This window comes from Impatiens glandulifera, chromosome 3, assembly GCF_907164915.1.
Source record: "Impatiens glandulifera chromosome 3, dImpGla2.1, whole genome shotgun sequence".
NCBI classification, from domain to species: domain Eukaryota; kingdom Viridiplantae; phylum Streptophyta; class Magnoliopsida; order Ericales; family Balsaminaceae; genus Impatiens; species Impatiens glandulifera.
The window spans coordinates 16,111,671-16,132,003 of record NC_061864.1 but is presented as its reverse complement, the minus strand read 5'-3'; the positions used below and the strand labels follow the sequence as shown (position 1 = coordinate 16,132,003).

Here is a 20,333-nt window from a genome sequence, read left to right as displayed (position 1 = left end):
GACTATGAGAAAACAAAAATATAATAAAAAAAATGAATCACTGTACAACAATGCTCTATAGTCTATACAGACGAGTGAAATATATGTAAAAAAACCCTAATAGTATATGATGAAGAAGAACACAATTTTCATCTATCTGCAGTATATTAAGATAGTATTTATTTATATATTATTGTCTCTGTTTTCACAGATCCGATTTTCCATTATTAAAATTAAAATCATAAGCAATTGCTGATGGAGGTGGTGACCTTGATAAGCTAGTAGAAGTAGTAGTAGTAGGAGCTGTTAGGGCATAGGTAAGCCCGGATGATGAATTCTCTATTAGACCTGCAACTCCAGCTGCAGATGACTGTGCATTCGATGGAAGAAAAAGATCGTGTTTTTGATCTTTATAAGCTGCCCATACCTGTCCCCGCCCCAAATTCTATTATTATTAACCTAAACCAAACAAACAAACAAACAAAGGTAGGTTTCGGCTACTTACATCAGAAGCATTCAATATTTCTCGCACTTTAGCACAATGGGCTCCATCTGTTTTAAACGCGTGTAAAACCTGCAAAGAAAGATACACCATTTCATTCTTAAAAACAAAAAACAATTTACTTTTTATGTCATAATAGGATTTTTTGAGACAAACAAACCTCGATAGCAAGAACACGGCCAATGGATGCTTCAGATTCACTCCACTTCATCTGTGAGCAAAGACCACTTCTTCCTCCAGCCCTCCAATCAAGAAGGGCAAGAAGCACCTCAACAAGACCAGCTCTGCAAATTCCCCCATTCATTCGATCATTATCAGTAACTAGTAATGTAACCCTATTTCATAACCAAGTTCATATTTCTATATAATAGATTTTAACTCACTTAAGTCCTTGGGCAACAAGGGCATCTCTAGCTCGGTTTCCAGCAACTACAACTCTTTTTAGTGTCTCCAGAGCCAGTATACTTCCACCAGGCCACCCAATAGCTTTCATTAGAAGAGGAACAACCTACAAAAAAACAAGTCCTTAAAAAATCTTTATGAAAAATCACAATGTTGTAAGAAATAATTAGATCGTGATCGTAAAACACTAAAATGAAAAAAGATTATATCAATGAAGCACAAAATAATTACATTATTATTTGAATCATGATCTTAAAAAGTAATTTGTATACCAAATGAAGATAAAAATATTTAAAAAATATCTTATACCTGCGAAGAAAAAATCAATTTCAATTTTGACAATTTTTAATAGGATCGTGATTGTGACAAATACAAGCTTCAATTAGGCTTGAAGATTAACACCAACTTTTGTTCACATATACCTCTTTGAGACCATTTTTTTTTTATAGAGGAGGCTAGCACAACATCCCACAACATCCTACCGTCATGACCTCACATTTCAATCAACATGCTTTCAGTGGGAATCAAAATTGAGACATCAACCTCTTAAGTTCAAGACTCTTACCACTTGATCTATCCTAGGTGGGTAAAAGATAATAAGGAGGGTATAACCTTTTCCAAGGAAAAAACCATTGTTTAAAAAAAAAGATACCTGAGGTGTTCCTACACTAGTAGCAGCCATAGCTTCAGCGCATGTTGTACTTGCTGCAAGTTGATGCAGGACTCGTAGGCAACTAAGACGAACACGTTCTTGAGGAGTTGGTGAGCTCGGCCTAGTTTGACTATCATCAGTTTGATATGTTTCATCTGCATAATGCCCATTATTCATAGTCTCTTCAGTGGACATTGTTTCCCTTCTTCCTTCATAGGCTACTGCAGTCACAAGTTTCGGAACATATCCAAGATACCCTACATGATCTGCAAGAGCAGGGTGTACCCGCAATAGTGAAACCAATGCAGCAGAAAGAAGTAGAGCCAACTCAGAATCAACGGCCTGATCAAAATGCGTTGCAGCAATAGAAGATAGATACTGATCCAACAGCCCTTCCAAAAACTTCTTAGGGTTCCTAAGAGGAAACTGGGGATCTTTCAAGAACAGTCTCACATAAATTCCACCCACCTAAAGTTAGAAAAAGAAAAGAGAAAAGGGTTAGTTTAATTCAGTTTATTCGTAAATCGCTGATATATGTTTGATTGCATTAAGCTTTTCGCTAACTTCTCCAGTAGCATAAAGAGAGAGAAAAAAAAGTGTTAGGCCTGTTTGATTCAGCTTATTCGCTCATACTGTACCAGCTTATTCGTCGAGAATAAGCCGAATCAAGAATCAAACGAGGATGAAGTCTGATAAGAAACCCTAAACTTCAAATGCAATCACAAAAGAAGATTAGGCAATCATAAAGACCGACCTGAGGTTCATCTCTCATTTCCTGTTGGCCAGATGCCTGTTCCGGTACATCCCAATCAACTACACGGCCTTTCATCTGCTCACGATATATGTCTGATGCCATTGTAGCAATTTGTGCAGACAAAGAAGCTGCCATTGCTGGTGTCCATACAAGCTCAGGAGTCTCTGTAGTTTGATCAAGGACAACTACAACAGCTTCGCCAGGACCATCCCTAATAATAGAAACCAGACCATCTGGCAAAAATCTTGCTAGTGTTATCGCCACTCTTGGTCCATGCATTGGTTGCCCAACAAGCTTCCCAAGCAAAGAAGCAGCTTCTGCTCTTTGTTGTACAGGAATTTCCTCTGCAACAAGTACATTTACATATTCAGCATTGTTTGAATAACATCTGAACCAAAAGAAGTTATAAATAGTAATTTATTTTAGACCACCTTCCCTTCAATCAAAGTATTCTCAGTGAATTGAACTCTTAGATTGTTCCCACTTGAGCTACCCTGAGTGGGTGGTAATGATATATATATATATATATATATATATATATATATATATTGTTACGAGTCAAACCAGTGGAGACTCGTGAGATTTATTATGGACTCACTAGTGTAGTATTTCTTATGTAATTGTTTCCTTTTCAAAAGTCCAGTTGGCCATGGTACATTAGCTGGTAGATTCTTTCTGTATGCTGGGATACTTGGGGCCCACTAGATGGTTATGGCTATGGGTGAATAAACCAGAAAATCCTATCTATTTTACCCAATTCATACTTAACCCAAACTAAATTTATTCAATCCATTATCCAAACCATTCTACTCATTAGTATGAATTAGGTTGAGAATGGTTTGGATAATCCAAACTAAATATTGTTACTATAATTTTTTTTTCTATCCCTTAATCTGCAACTAATCACAACCTGTAGTAAAGGAATTCATTTTTTTTATATCCCTTAATTTGTTGTTAATCACTACTGTAGTTACAGATTACAGTTTTTGTTTCAATCTACTAATCTGCTATTGACAAAATGAAAAAAAAAATTGAACATAAGAAAACGGGTAGTTCGTGTGTCCCAAACCCAAACCAAATCAAAATGTATTTGAGTTAGATTGGATTGGGGTTCTGGGTAAATCCATTTTTGCTCTAATTGGTATCAATCGCATCTCATTTTCTCGTGTCTCATCTCCTTCTCAAATATTTCTAACATTCTCAATTCATTATAGACTTATCTATTGATCCTTAATTACTACATATGTATATATATACCTTGCATGGGAAGGAGAAGCTGAAGAATGTAGACCACTCCACCATGTTTGGCTGCTGCCCATGCTAGTTCTGGTGTGCTTGCCAAGGCATAGAGAACATGAAGTACGCCTTCACGACAATTAGGCGAAGAGTGAAGCATTTGTAGCAGAAGCAACAGACTCGACCCATCAGCAACCATGGCTTCCAAACAAGGGGCGTGTGTAGTCAACAGAGAGAACACTTCCAAAGTAAGCTGAGGAATGTCGCGCTTTGACGTAACCGTTACAGAAAAACATTCAAAAAGAGGCAATAACTTTTCTTTGGTAGTGAATACAGATGCCAAACTTGGATTGGTTATCAGCAAGTTCTGCAGTAACAAAACATGAAAGAATGTTAGAAGAGTAATGCTTCAAAATTTTCCATTGGAAACTAAGAATTCTTAACCTGGAGAGAGGTCAATCCAAATTCAAGTTTCTTAATAAGTTTTGGATCCTCCTTGTTCATCATTCCATCATCAAATTGTGCCAGAGAATCATCAGAAACATGCTTCCCATTATTTGAGGTATCAACGTCACTACACTGAAGGTTCCGAGCATCTGAACTGGTAGTCAAGTGGCTGTGGACCAATATTGATATGAAATCAACCAGAGCTAAGCAGAAAGCTTCTGGCTCAGTAATTTCTGAATCTGGCTGATCATTGTAGACTCTCAAATAAACATTACCAACAAATAGTTCTTTTGCTAATGCTTCAAACATAAAAGATTCTGCATCTTTTAGATCGTATGAGCCATCTGGACCTTGGTTTGCACGCTGCTGATCCACAAGTTTTAATAATTCTGTCCGTGTTGAAGAGTTCCATATAATCTGCAAGAACAAATGAGCGTACCTGAAAACATATGACTAGGTAGATATCTATATATTAACATAACTCCATTTAGGAAACTTGGACAACTCAACAAAATATTACTTAGAGAAGATCTACCCCAAACGAAACACCCTTAGGAGAACTACACTTTGAAATCTAGTTGTAAGGGTTGGAGAGCTCCAGGGTTATTAAATCCCCCACACTTTGAAATAATTCTAATGTGAGAACTCCAGTCCCATTCATTAACCAATTGGGTCATAACAGACACCTAAAGCAACAAAAAAGTGAACAAAAAAGGAAGGTAGAGCATGGTCTAAACCATATAGCTTTATTTGTCAAAAAAAAAACTCCCTTCCTTGGGTTTAGCTACCATTTTAAGTATCATTAAAACCAGAATCCAAACATAAGTTAGTAAACTAGAAGAGCAAGGCAAAACGTAAAACAATTTGCGATCCATATATCTGAAGGAATATAGACTAGAATAGACACAATGACAGAATAAGATCATTTAAAACAGCTAAATAATAATATATCATCTCTAACATTTCTAAGAATTTAATATCATCCAAGTATACAGGTGATGTATAGTCCCTCTATTCAAGAAGACAAAAAGAAATAATGAAATAACATCTACCTCTGGCATCTCCAAGTTTGCATTCAATTTTGAGAGGAACTCTTTTGGTATGGGATCTTTCAGCATGCTTGAAAGTTTAGGGGTCAGCAAATTTCTCAAAGCATCAGCAGCAACCTGATTATAGGGTGTTAAGTTCTCCTCCGGGGCCAAACCACTAAGCCTTGACAATGCTTGAGATGCCAGAACAGCATGCAAGTTCTTGGCAACTTGAACACTAGCTCCAACACCATGGGTTTCCTTCACATCAGAGTCTTCTGCAGTAGAATCGTATTGAAACAACAACGGCACAAGGTACCTGAAACATGACCAAGTGTCCAATCAATGCCAGAAATCAAGGAATGAAGATAATACACAGTTGAACGATGTTGTCTTGCTTTCTAACTTATTGTATGGTGTCCATCTGTTAAACGTGTTGTGTATTAGATCAACCACACAGATGGATAAATACATACCATCATACAATCAAATCCATAATGTGCCATTAAATATATGTCTGCCAGGCCCGAACTGATGAGAGATCTAAACAAATCAATAATGTGTGGAGAAGGGAAGACAGTGAGTCTCACCCAATATGATTTTTTTTTTTGTTGTGAAAACACAATAGAATTTATGTTTGTTGCGACTTTGACTATAGGCAATCATAATAACCAATCTCACTGTTTCAACTCATCACAAACAAATTACTTTTCAAGAGAATCCATCCGTTTTCACAACATGAGGTATCACAGAAGTAAGGTTAGATAGTTCATAAAGTCCATTATGACCTAGAAAGGGTAAATCATATCTGTGAAAGAGGAATAGCAGTTCAAGCAACATGTTTAGACATTGGAAGTGAGCAACCCGAGAAGAATCCGTCACAAGGAAAGGCTGGACAATCAACTAAATGCATATTGTGGAAGATGGTAAAATCAGAAGCTTAACTATAAACTCTGAAATACTGAAGCCATGATTTCACCACCACAGCATAAGACAATATGGTATTATCACAATATGCTTGCCAGACATGCAGTATTAAGACCTACCCAGGATAAAGATGAAAAAAGACAGAGAAGAGCATACAATTATTACTGGCACACAAATAATATCTAAACTTAGAACACTAAGACAGTATACATAGTAGATTAACAGTAAAAAGACATAAATAATTCATTTAACTAACCATAGAATACCAGCCTTTAGTAAGGCTGCCTGCAGCTCTGAGGAGATTGAAACTTTTGCAATAGTCTCAAGTGCAGCATCAACAGCAGCAGCTACAAGTTCAAGTTCAGTGCAGTGTACAATATCCTCTATCAGTCCAGAGAACTCAAGTATCTCATTTCTGGCACTTTCAAACTGACTCAGAACAGAAAACGTTCGCATCACATTTGTAACAATAATAGCTGAAGGTTCAGTAGCATGAGTCCTAGGCTGAACCACATACATGCACCTGGAAAGCAGATTAGCAAGCAGTTGTATTCCGCCATCTCTTACAAACTCTTCACCATTTAGTGAAGAAGATGCACACCTGAACATGCATGGAAAAAAGAAGAAGGAAAATATAAAGTTTAAATTTATAGACATCAGACAATAAAAAGTAGAGTGCGAGATAAAAAAAACTAAAACAGGTGAGGCAGCAAACAAACTTACGTCAACCAAAGCAGCTCTGAAGCAGCAATCAGTAGAGGTGCTCTATCAGATGAAAGGAAATTATTGTCATCCTTGTCCACTGTGACTGCATTCAATAACATTGGATACCCAGCATATTTAAATGGTTCTAATACATCCCCATACCGTCTGTACAGGATGCATTGTCCCTTCAATAGAAGAAGTAATCTCCAAGGCTGGGGACCTTGTAAGCCCTGCATGGTAGCCTATAACAACCAACAGAAATGATATTGACAAACATTAGAAACTGCACTTGCAACCCCCTGATTAATGAACAATCAGTGAACTACTGTACTTGTACTTGTGATTTCCTGTTTTTTTTTTCTGTTTCAAAATGTAATTGAACGCACCTCTCGTTCCTATTTTTATCTCTTTCAATATAAAAGCTGACCTTATTTCATAAAGAAAAATAAAGTGAACTACTGTACTTGTCACATTTCAACCAAAAATCTAAATGGTTCACTTATTCTCTGTAGTACACCGTGATCAAACAGAAGCAGAGAATGACAAAAGGATTGAACACAATGACAGCAATATGCAAAGTATCCATTTTCCAGTAAGCAATACTGTCCTCGGATACCACATTTTCTTCTCCTAGATCTTTATATATCATTTAATTCATCTGCCTGCTTTCAATGCATCTATCAGGTTCTTTATAGATGTAGACAAGCAATTTGTCAGTTACCTGCAGACGTTCATAAGCTTTTTGCACAGCAAGAAATTTCTCTCTTCCCTCAGGGTTTTTGTCAGGATGGTATTTCATTGCAAGTTTTCGATATTGCCTTTTAAGTTTTTCTTCATCTATATTCTCAATCTGCTTTGATATGCCAGGAGTCTCTTCAGTCAGTTCTACAGCATTCTTAGAGTCATCTTTGGACACATCATCTAAGGATATTTCCAAGATTCTGCAGGCTTCTTCCTCGGATAGATCCATAGGTCTTCGCGTCAATTCTTCACGCCACATTACCAACAAGGACTGTAGGAACTCAACATGTTCCACTATTGGCCATTTTGGAAATCGAATCTCATCACACAAGTTCTGAAGGTAGTAACGGTGACACCACATTTCATCCCTCAACTCAGGATATGTCACAGGTGGCATTGGAGCATAATCATATACACAATGGCAATGCTGGGATAGTTTCTGAGGGAAATCCCCCAGGTGTTGCAAAACCTGAAATGAGATTACATGTTAGATATGCAACCAAATTACAACTCAAATGGATATGCAACTATATTAATACATCCTTTTCAAATGATGAATACCTGACAAATCAGATTTTCTGCCCTCATTTTGTGGGTCCATATGATTTCTGGAGTATCAGAATCAGAAACCATAGCTGCAGAAAAGGCAGCTGGACCACTTCGATCCAATACATAAAGCAATGACTCAGGAAGAAGCCCACCCAGTACACTACGTTTGGCCAATGGCAAAGAAGAAGAAACTGCAGCTTCTTCGCCACCATGAAATGCTTGATGGACATGAGTGACAGAGAACAGTTGTGCAATGGAGAGGAGATTAGAACCAGGGTATGCCAGAGCAAAATAAAATGCACCTGTACTATACAGCTTTATCATTGCCTTGGGATTTCTGGTGACAACAAACTTCAATAATGCTGCAGCACTCTCAACAATACTTGGTTCTCCTGTAAGCATGGCCTGATTCCATAAATTAAGAAACAAAAGAATTTATTCATTTGGGTTTTATCTATCTAACTCATATAGTTAAAGTAAGGACAAGACCTATACATTTGCAGAGTTCTAAAATGAAGATAGTGGACACATAGATCCTGATTTACAAACTTCAATACACAAGAAGTCAAACATGAAAAGAGGGAATTTGCATAATCCACCTCCACATAAAGAATATAAAAGACTGAGTCTGGCATGGGCAAGGTGGACCTAAGCTCCTTAGCAGCATTTGTAGCACATGTTCTAGAAAAAATAAAAAGAGAAGGATTCATGGAATTAATGGTTGTACAATGCAAATGTGTTCCACTTTTTTCACCCTTCAAGTGATAGGATATCCTCACAATATGCAAGAATAAATCAACCACCCTACCATGTAGATAAATTTTCCTACATGCTAACAGAAAGCTCATAAAGTGTAAAACCACATCCACACCTGCAAACATGTAGAGATCACCACTCTCGAATAAAATGTTTGACTTGCAGATATGAATTAAGAAATACTAGCCACCTCCGCATGAAGACCTTTATCTTCAGAAGTTAACTGAAATCTTGTGGTTCAATATAACATCTATCTGTGCTATAAGTTGAATCTTGTCTATGAATCTAAATATCTTGGAACATAGAATTGAGACCAATGAACATGAAAAACAGATTAACCTGTGCAACATGTGGAAGGCACCGAGGACTCGACAAGATTCTTTTAACTCTTGGTGTTGGTGTAACAAGTTCTCCCGCATCATCAAAATCTGAATGTGCTGTTACCATGCTGTGTAATATAGACAATGCTGCATCTCCAACCTGCAAAGTAGGCAAATCTTAGGAAACCACTGAAATAAAGGAAGCACATGTGCAGAAAGTTTGCTTCAAATAAATGGGATAACAAACAACTGAAACAAGCAATAAGGAAGCCTCCCACGAATCTTCTGAAGTGGGACCCATTAACTTGTTATTCAGATCCCTGGTGAGCTCCACCTAAACCAAACCAAATGATTTATAATCTATTTCGCTTTCTCAAGATCGTGGCCATGTGAAGGTGCTATAATACCCAGACCTACGGGCTCATGATGCAGAGAGATTATAGGTTGTAAACCCTTGGACAAAACAAGTGGATATCATGATCAAAGCCAAAAAGTACCCAAAAGGATAACAAGATTTCAGTCTCACAACTTATAACTCTTTTTGATATCAAAAGTGGGGTGCTACTTTATCTCACTATCAAGTGCCATCTATTGGGTAACACCTCTATTCTACATGTTCAATTCCTATACGTTGTCCCATTTGATCGCTATAAGACTTGTACAGCCATATCTCATATGAGCTAATGAACCTTAAGCATATAAATGCATTGGAAATTTCTTAAACTAACCACCCAAAACAAACTTCTCCTTTTCATTTAAAGGATTAGTAGAAATTACTGACATACAATCCTAGAGGACAAGTCATCCAAATACACTCTGAGTCTACAAACAAGATAAATAGCACTAAGAAAACTAATCATGTCAAATCCACTAGGCAGTTCCTTATTCTAGCAATGACTGCATTAATAAGAAAACTATTTCCACAACCAGTAAATCTTAACATGAAATTATTACAGAATTCAAATGCAGCATCTATGTATCTCTAAGGAATGTTTATTAACCATTCAGTAAAAGAACTTTGGAAAGTTCAATTTTTCATAAAAAAAAGAAGCAAATTGTTTACATCAAACGAAGGAATAAATTACTTTCTAACACTAAAAACTAGATTCACTATTTGATTGAATAAACACTTTCATAAGACAAAAACATCATTACATGTAGACTATGTATCTATTGACTAGTCTTGTGACTGCCATACAACCTAACGTCATATTCATCAAACAAGTAAATCATGGCTTGTTAGATATGTGGTAGAATGCTAAGAAGTTTCCATATCGAGTCATTTTTCACGGAGAGTAAAGAAATCATGCCTACTTGAATTCAATTGTGATTCTATGTTAATGGACCCAGCTAGAATCAAGTATGCAGACAACCAAACTAACAGCACCTGAGTATGAGTGAGAACAGGAACCCTAAGTGCTAGTGCCCAACGAAGTTCACGTATATCTCTTAATTTCTTCCAGTCAGACATTCCAGATGCCCAACACCTTGTTGTCCAGTCAATAGCGTTCTTCGACCATGATCTCCTTATAGCATCCTTTTCCACTGGCCCAACTTGCGTACCTTCTTTGTCTACAAACATCCATTCCTTGAGGGGCTCCATGAAAGCAGTTGCCGCAATCAAATTAGATTGCAATGGAATAGAGGTTCTTTCTGAAGCTTCATGAGCTGATGTCAGAAGGTCAACAGCCAGGACACATCCTCCAACTAAGACCGAAGCTTCTATATTTGATAAATCTTTCATTAAAACCTGCAAACGGATTAAGTAGTTCAGAAAATTTCAGATATATTCATAGCAGTGATGCACAGGTCAGGTTCTGATAATATGTACTGTAACAAGAAACATCTCAGATGAATGCAATGTGTACTAGGTTCATATAGGCTTCCAGAAATATTATGGGCAGCTCAATTATGATCATGGCCGCCTCCATTTCCAAGTTGACCTCAAACATGATGGTGTACCCTGTTTCATTTATGAATTCACAAGCACTTACCAAGCTGCCTCATAGAGTTCAAACACTAGCTTATTAACCTACACAGCCTCAAAAGAGAATAGTCCATGTTGCTCAGCTTAATATGTACTGAAACACTTACAACTATTCTCTAGATTTGTTTTTGCTGGTCCTCAACCAAACATATATCTCCTAGAATTAGTATTTTTTTTTCCTAGAATTAGTATAAATCTTTCCACAGAATCCTTTATTCATCAAAGAAACAAAATAAATAATTGTCATGCAAGCCACATTTGACAAAGATGATATCACAATTTATTTACCTTCAATAGAAGAAGAATTCGGTGCCTTAAGGCCCTATCATCTGTCCTATCCAACAAGACTGTAATATGTGCAGTGCCTTCAAATGGACCAATTGTTATAAAGTGCTGCTCATACACTATAGCCATTGCCCTCGCACAGAGCTCTCTAACTGAAGAACCTCCTCCTCCACCAAAACCATCTAACCTTCCCATATCACACCAATCATCAGATGCTCCCATTTCATCAGGAACTGCACCATCTACTGTCAATCCGGTATCTGCATCACATAGAAAACGGTGATACAAGGCTCTAAAGAATGCAACGGGGTCACGCAGTGGAAAATCCTGCACCCTACTACCACTGCTGCCACTCTCAAGGAGCAAACGCAGATAATATTGACCAACACAAACTTCCTTGGATAGACTGGGGTAGTTAACAAAGAATTCTGAGTAATTCCAAGATATTTGAGGCACACAATCTTCCCCTGTCACAGTGTGCATAATTGTCCCTCCAGGAACAATATGTTCGGTTCTCTCCTTCTCAACATCTAAATTATGAACCTCTGCCTGCAATGCCTGCCTCAACTCCTGCCTGGTCCGCTCATTCCAGATCAAGTCTGCACGATTATGATCTAGGGTAAATGCCCGCCAAAATTCAGGCCAATTACACAGTAGTCTACCAGAACCGACAGGTGTGCTCTCTACAACAACCTGAGCAGGACCAGGTATCCCTGTGTTTAGTGCACCAGTCATATTTTGATCAACAAAATCAACAGGATTTAGAGCATTTGCTTCACTGGATTCCTGCAAAATCGTGGAGGAAGCATTCATGAAGTTACCCGTTTGTGGTGTTCCTGAAGCAGCCAAATCATTGTTGGTATTAGCAGTATGAGATATAGTCCCTGGAATCACTACTGAACTTGGATCTGTTGCAGGTGTCTGCTGACCATCTGGCCATCTCAAGGCTCCAGCATTGGTCTGCCTTGCCAGATCAGCTTCAACGGTGTTAACAGATGATGTCAGATGTGCTACATGACCCTTCCTCTGTTGGAGTAATCGCCTTTGTCTTCTAGTTAGTGAAGATCCTTCTCGACCTGACACATTTTGTGTATCATCAAATGCAATCCCATCAGAACGGGTATGTAAATAAGCTACCAAGCCTGGAGGAAGCACTCTGGACAATAAATTGAGAGCAGGTTGATAAGAATCTGCCCACAGAGCCACAAGTTGGCGACTGATATCACGGCGTTCACCAGAAGGAAGGAAAAAAGCATGCAACAAATGACGGAGCAAAGCACCATCACGCAAAGCAGCATCACGCATGAATTCTGCTGCAATTGCATCTTCTTCTGCAATTGTCCGCATAATCACAGCAACAGTCTCTCTTACACTATCAGAGGGATGTCCAAATAATGCAAATAAGCGACGACGTAAACCAGCTACTTGTCGCAACAACTCAACAAAAACTATATATTGGGTAGTCTCCCCATGTGGTTCACAAATCATTGCCTCTAGAACTTCAACAACAGACATAGATAATAGTGGTGATACAGATATAGGCTTTAGTCTGTTTACAAGGACAACAACATTGTTATTATTAGCAAATAAAACAGATTTAGTGTGCATAATTGTAGCATGCCATTCTCCTTTAGTGTCCGTTACTAGATTCATATTTCCAGGTCCACCACCAATAAGTACAGCAATAAGCCCTCCAGCTTCAGCAGCAACTCCCTCAGAACCATTTCTAAGCAAACCCATTATCCTCCCAACAGCAGCAGGATAAGACATGACATGTGAGGCAGCACTTCTAGATGTTAGTAATCTTCGCAAACATGCTATGAAGCCTATAACTGTTGCAGCTGCTTTAGGTGAAGGGGGAGGCAAGGGAGGGGAATCTGGAGGAAGGTTTGGAGCAGCAGGAAGCATTGTGATCAAGGCCATCAATGTGACTTCTGGTATTTCAATGTTAGCAGGCATGCCGCCATAACTAACACATGCATTAAATTCCCTTATTCTACGCCACAACTTAGCTCTAGATCCGACAATAGAGCCACCATCGGTCACAGCATCCTTAGCAGCAGCTGCCAGGTGTTTTAAATGCATGTTTGTGCTTTCCATGTCAGCAACAGTACGTTGTTGTCCACTAGTTATTTTCCCAAGTTGTAAATAGACTCTGCCACATGGTGGATCAATTCTATGACCAGGTAGTGTTATCCTTGGCAGTACAGGTACTGGGCACTCACCCTGCATAAATCAAATCATGATTTTAAATCCAAGCACTATAATTACCTAGCCAACATACAAGAGCTTGTAAGGTAAATAAACCAATAATCTTGGTGACAATCTGTTCATAGTCAATCCAAAAGTCGAATGCTCAATCATATACCCAAGAGAAATCACATATACCTACTTCTGATTGTAATACATCCCGAACTGCAGCAAGCAAGCTATCCCTTGATGTGCTAGCATATATCTGAAAATCAGACCAGATTTTATGGCCAAATCTTGTTCTTTTATGGATAAGTTACTAGATAAATGTGAAAATCAATAGTTAATTTAACAGGTCAAAATAATTAGTAATAACTACTTACGTGGATAGGGCAACCATCATTAAATTCAAATGCAAACATCTGAGGTTCCTCAGCAAATCGCACAAGGGCACTCACTGAAGATAACGGACGGACAATAACCACCTGGATGACATAAATAACAACAAAATTTATCACCATAAATGAAAAGACATGTTGCATCATTAATAAAGCCACAAGGAATGGACTGATCTTGATTCACCTCATAATTATCATGCCGTCTTTCAACAAGTGAAACCTTAGTGAGAATGAGTTTTCGGGATACCGAATCGCCCTGCTCTCCAAGTCCTCCTTTTGGCCCGATTCCCAAATTACTTCCAGGAACATTTAAAGTTCCATGAGCAGCAGACCTCAACCTTGTAACTGACCAACCCCCAGATGGAGTTTCTTCCGCTCTAATAGCTTCCTTGGCTTCAATTTTACATGTTGCAGACAATTAATATGCGAAATTGTGAACATTAAATTCCAAGAGAAAGAAACTAAGTTGATAGAAAACTTAAATTGCACTAGAATAGTGGGTTACCTCTTGTCTTAAGATATTCGGAGGGCGTAAGAGAGTGAGAACTGTCCACAGCCAGAGATAATCCAACAATAGACTTGGCAGTTTTTGTCTATCAAAGGAAGGATGAATAGTTAAGGATGGATGAATATAGCAAAATATAGTTAACAAGAATAAGTCCTGTGAAGGAATGAACATTTATGCAAAATATCCAACAGAAAAGAAGTAGGCAAAGGAGTTCCACAACAATAATGAACTGATATAAACAACATTTCCCTTACCAAATTTGAAATAATAGCAGTATTTGAAGTCCCAGATGCGGCTTGGAAAGCTTTTGATTTTCTTCCATATAATGGACACAGAACAAAACCTCCAGGCTCGTTGTTTTTCTTTCCATAAGCATCTGAGAGTAGTACAATTGCTGGGGAATTCATGTCTCTAAAATCCAAACACCAGCGAAGATCTCCAGATCTCAAATCAAGAAGTTCAACTCCAACATAAGTAACCTTCAATTTCTGTATCAAAAACATTCAACAGTTGTTATCACCAAAGGTGTTGTAGCATGGAAAGGAAAATATATACAGCAATGAGGGAAGAATATATATCACCAATGAATGATCAAAGTTGACTAGAAAAAAATGTAGTATATCTCTGTAACAGTTATAAAAGCCTCAGCCAAATTGGACCCATGATTACTATAATGGAATAAGGTATATCCATCAACTGCTAGCCTGCTACTAATTACAAAGCTAGAGAATATGGTACTTTAATCACTAATAGCTTCTACCCATAATTTTCTATCAGCTGAATGGATATGTGGAGTGCATAATGTCTTAAGTATAGAAGGCAATGTGCTATTTCCACAACTAAATTACCAGGAATGAGATTGAAAACAATCAAAGGTTCCACCTGAAAATAAAAGGCAATGGATCTTATACCAAGTATTATGTCACAAGTTAAGTTGTCACTAAAACCCATTTCTTGCCAATACATTCATGTTCCATTAAGGAGCTTAGCTAAAAGAACAGCAACAGAAGATCCTAATTAATTGTTGTACAACTGCATCTAAAACAAAATCTCCAATATCATGTGAGTGCTTCCACATATGGTAGCAATTAAATGTCTTCTCTGTGCATGACAACAAAGACATTCCTTGCCCCGTGTTCACTAGTTGTAGTTTTATGTGAATTCTCCTAAACAATAATTGTCTCTAAGTAAAAGAATTTCACTCAAATATTGAAACTTGAAAGGATAGTGCTTACGAAAGGAACCCATTCTGAAGTCCTCCTCCGGAGATGAAGTACAGGAAACTCAGCAACTGCACTGATCCTATTCCATCTTATTCTATGAAGCTCAGTCAAAATACTAGCCCTGTAATTAGACGAGAACTTCATTCCTTTAAACTTGCCACGACCATCAGTCCTTACACTGATATTAAATTCCTGTAAATTATCATCCCTTCCTAGAATCGGAGACGCTCCTTCAAAGTCACTTCCAACATCATACGAATTCGTAACAGCAAGGGTGGAAGGTTCCAAAGTAATGATTGAATAGTTTGATATGCATAGAATTCTCTTATACCGTCCTCGCCAAGAATGCTTGACAACCACATACCTAGCAATATACTCTTGTTCTTCAACAGAATGCGGAGGCGGAACAGCAGAAGAAGCATCCGGGGTAGGGCGGGGGTTGTCTGATGCGGGATGACGGCTAATGTATTCCATTTGAGGGAGATAAGCGAGAGTGTGCGATCGAGGCGGTCTAGGACGAAGAAAAGACCATAGTCCCGCACCGGACGCCGCTGCGGGGCTTTCTCTGGAGTGTTTCGCCCCCAGCGCTTCCGACTGATGACAGAAAACTGTACCTAATTGAAGACAATCTTTGATGTGGAAATAAAGGAATAGATCAAATCGAAGATGAAGAATCGGCCAAGATTTTGCCTAGCTAGTGTATATGTGTGCTCATGATAGTCATATATATATATGCATGTATATATGTGTAGTGTTAGCTGTGAAATTGGGAGATGATGTTCGTGAAAATGGAAAGGAATTGAAGCAATAAATGAATAAAGAGCTGATTCTCTCAAGAAAATGTAAAGAAGATGAATTGGGATGATGAAGATTATGATGATGATGATCTAGGCTAGGAGCTTTCTCTTTACCCAGGTTCCGGACAAATAAAAGTACTTTGAACTTATTTAATATGATTTTTCCTATTAATGTCTATTTTTTTTTTTTTTTTTGTCTTTTTTTAATAGGGTTTATAACTTTATATCTTTATTTTTATATCTTGTAATTAGAACTTTAATTGTGTTAGAAAGTTATAAAATATCACCATTTTAATTATTTCAGTTTTGTTTTAAATGAATCAAAACTTCCATCTTTTTTTATGTTTTTTAATTTATTTATATCTATTTAGACATTTTTCTTAAAATTCAGTATTTTCTTTGTAACGATATAAATTGATGTATAATCTACCGTTTTAGACGTTTTTCTTCAAAATTGAGTTTACTTTTAAATTTACGTAATTTAAACTATTAAATACGGTTTGATTGCAAATTTACTTAATTTAAACTATTAAATACGGTTTGATTGCCTTAGTAATGTGTGCCTTAAATTGGAATTCTTTTGGTGTGATAAATTTTTATAAAAAAACTACGTTAAAAAAGAAGTATTCTTGGTTGTGATACTTTTTTTAAATCTACGTTAAAATAAGAACTTCGTATTTTATAAATTACTATAAGGTGTCACCTCAAAAATTTATTTCAATTTTTTACTCTAAAGTTAAAATTGTAATAATTTGAGACGTCTCCTTTCGTGAAATTGACAGAAATTCGAGCCTCAAATATTAGTTGGGTTAAAAATATATATTGATATTATGCAATTGCAAGTGTCAAAACTCAAAATTGCTAATTATGCATAAGTTCATTACCTTCATTTTGCTTTACCTTTTCTATACTAATATTTTTAATATTTTTAATAAATATTTGACTTCTTTTGATTTGATCATATATTTTGGTTTTAAACTAATTATTAGTTTTCCTTTTTAGGTTAGTTCGTATTTTAGGCTTTTTATTTTTACTTTCTGACATTTATTAATCCATGAGAGATCTTTATATTGTTGTGACTTAAAGTAAATGATTATAATTATTTATTCAAAACTAAATCATATATTAAAAAATTTTGAATAAGACAAATCGAATTTGTAACTAGTAAAAGAAATCCAAATATTATAACTTTAATAATGCACATAAATAAATGGCCTGTAGTGGAAAAGAAGGGGAATTTCCTTTGAATTTGTCCATTTGTTTAACAAATAATTTGTTCTTTAGTAATATTTTTCAATATGATATTGTTATATAATACTCCATGTTTTCATATGCCATCACAAATTCACAATTGATCAAATTCTAATGTTCTATTTGCAATCAAATTACAAACAAATCAACAATTACCGCAATGGCTGCTGGTTGTAGTGAATCTTCTTCTTTTTCTTCGCAGCTGCCAGCTTTGCATTCCTAACCGCGACCTCATTAGCTGCAGCTTTAGCAGCAACATCCATTTCCTTGCTTGATTTCTTCTTCTTCTTCATTGATGCAACTTTCTTCATCGATGATGTACCTTTTGCCTCTTTCATTGCTTTATCCTTCTTTTTATGTTGTTTCGAGGTTTTGTCTATCTTCTTATCTTGCATTTAATGAAAGAAATCAATTTGCAGACAACTTGTGGAGATTTCAATTGATCTAAACATTTCATTTGATAATATTACCATTTGGGTCATCTTGGCAACTAGCTTCAGACTTAGAGTAGTACCCTAATTCAGCAAGAACAGCATCTAGTTCTGCAAGCCCTTTTTTCTTCAGTTCCTTTTTGGATAGCTGCCTATTTGGATCCTTTGTTGGCAAAAGAACTGCAGTAATGGTTGGTTCTTTCTCACTGGATACTACTTTAGTAGGTTTATGTTCTTCATTTTCATCAACAACATCTTTTTCCTCTTCTTCCCCACTTTCACTTTCCTGGGAATCAACCAAATCAACTAAGATTCAATCAGACAAACATAATCAACATCTAAACGAATAGGATAGACAGAAATCAAGTTTAAAACAATGGCTAGATGTGAACATCACAACATTGTCTTGAGCCTTCCACTGTGGAAAGATGTTAATATAGCTTGCAAATAGCATCTGATTCCATTTGAAAATAGTTCTTGACAGTTCTTGACGTCTCACAATTTTGTATTGTCTCAAAAAGTATGCAAATTTCTCTAATTCTCTTCAAATTTCTGATCATACATAAATTGCATACCTCTAAGAGCCCTGGGATCTCCTTCTCGTCGGATTGTAGATCAGGTGCAGTACCCCAGACTACTTGCGGAGGAGCTGTAGATGCAAAGTAATCAAAATCGTCATCATCTTCAACATCCGCCCAGGACTCGGCGATCAATGGAGTCAGGGTCCAAAGAACCTGCGGCTCCGGATTATTCTTCTCCTCCTCCTGTTGCTTCTTCAACGAACCTTGATCTTTGATAAGTTTGATAGGCTTGTTCTTCTTCTTCTTCCTCAAAGTTGTGAGCGCGGCAAAAACATTAGTGTTGTTCAACGTGAATGAATCACGCATTCTGATTCCATTACCAACCATTCTAAACTCAACCGTTAACCTTACTGTGACGATATAATAATACGATAGCAGTATAATAGAATTGAAGGAAAAAGTTGGCCGATGGTGGATTGAGAACCAAGAACCCGATCACAGTTTCCACGAATCGATTGATTTAGAGGAGCAGAAATGGTTAGGGTTGAGTTTCTCGCGGGAGAGTTCGGTTTGTATTTGTAGGGTTTTCAAATATATTTTTCTACTTTATTAGTTAGTTCATAAATGTAAAGTTTATTTGGGGAAAATTTGATAAGATGACCAAAGCCTTTATTTGAGAAAATGAGCCGCACCCAATAAAATTTGCGAATATAATTACTTTGACGAAAATATCTTGTCGCGTAAAGCGAGACGAAACTCTAATTCGTTGGAGTCTCACGATGACTGTCGCGTCTCGCAACGGCATACTCGACGAATTAGGGTTTCATCGTGTGACGCAACATGAGTATTTTCGTAAAAAAATTATGAAGTGGACATTTGTGCAATTTTTATTAGACGCGGTTCATTTCTCTGATTGAGTCAATTATTATGGTCATTTCATCAAATTTCCCTTTACTATGGGTTGAATATTAATTGTTTTTTTTTTTATGATTTTCAGAAACATTTTTATCATGTTTTAAAAAATTATATTGTCAACAAAGTTTTCTTTAATATCTTCACAAAATTACATTAAATTATATTTTTTTAGTCTTTTTTATTTAATGTCTATAATTTAATGAGTGATGTCATAGTCTGTCTGTAGTTGTTAAGATGTTTGGATTGAGATAACCTATATAATCTATCTTTTAATGATTTATTTAGCTGAAAAGAAGTTATTGTATGACATTCGACGAATCTATTTTTATTGTTTTCCAATTAAATTGATATGGCCTTCCAAATTTCCAACTACAGTATGAAATTGATAAACTAGGAAACCTAATCTAAGTTTAAAAAAAGATGTAGTTTAGTGGAGTGATCTTTGTAAATTGACTTCGGTTACTTCAAGTATTGTTATCCCGTTACTTACACTTGAAAAAGCAAGCTTTTTATTTTTTTCGTGAGAAGAAGAGAGCGAAAAATAGTTTGTATTATTCATAATAACATTATGACAACATTATCTGAGATTCGTTCCGAAAAGTCTATAAAGTCGATTGGGAAGTTCATCGCCCTTCTTAAAGACTTTCGTAAACATTAATATTTTTTTTTCTTTAGCCTACAATATTTATTTTTCTCTTTTATTGATACCAAAATCCGAGATATCGTAACAAATTGTTACAAAATGTAATTTGAAATACATCAACCAAGTAGAAGCTAAGTGTTCTAATTGATAAACTCTCTAAAGATCAATAGCTAAAAAATGTAAAAA

The 20,333-nt window shown here is 36.6% G+C and overlaps 2 protein-coding genes across 3 annotated transcripts; both read right to left on the bottom strand.

Moving 5' to 3' along the window:
• LOC124930757 (dnaJ homolog subfamily C GRV2-like) lies at positions 1-16,488 on the bottom strand. Of its 2 annotated transcripts, XM_047471109.1 has the most exons (22): positions 15,602-16,488; positions 14,621-14,854; positions 14,364-14,451; positions 14,043-14,251; positions 13,844-13,945; positions 13,663-13,725; positions 11,274-13,496; positions 10,386-10,748; positions 9,018-9,158; positions 7,935-8,327; positions 7,354-7,842; positions 6,651-6,874; positions 6,184-6,528; positions 5,025-5,319; positions 3,970-4,389; positions 3,547-3,892; positions 2,290-2,633; positions 1,536-2,003; positions 865-989; positions 642-765; positions 485-553; positions 1-406 (listed from the first exon to the last, which is right to left on the bottom strand). In XM_047471109.1, exons 1-22 carry the CDS (start codon positions 16,061-16,063, stop codon positions 185-187), a joined length of 7,749 nt encoding a protein of 2,582 aa, XP_047327065.1. In that variant the 5' UTR covers positions 16,064-16,488; the 3' UTR covers positions 1-184. The 2 variants fall into 2 exon arrangements, with proteins under 2 accessions (XP_047327065.1, XP_047327066.1); XM_047471110.1 differs by lacking the exons at positions 13,844-13,945; positions 14,043-14,251; positions 14,364-14,451; positions 14,621-14,854; positions 15,602-16,488 and having other exon boundaries at positions 13,659-13,725.
• A 1,126-nt stretch (positions 16,489-17,614) lies between these two features.
• LOC124930758 lies at positions 17,615-19,082 on the bottom strand. The gene is made up of 3 exons (XM_047471111.1): positions 18,644-19,082; positions 18,108-18,354; positions 17,615-18,025 (listed from the first exon to the last, which is right to left on the bottom strand). Exons 1-3 carry the CDS (start codon positions 18,974-18,976, stop codon positions 17,790-17,792), a joined length of 816 nt encoding a protein of 271 aa, XP_047327067.1. The 5' UTR covers positions 18,977-19,082; the 3' UTR covers positions 17,615-17,789.
• Positions 19,083-20,333: the final 1,251 nt, after the last annotated feature.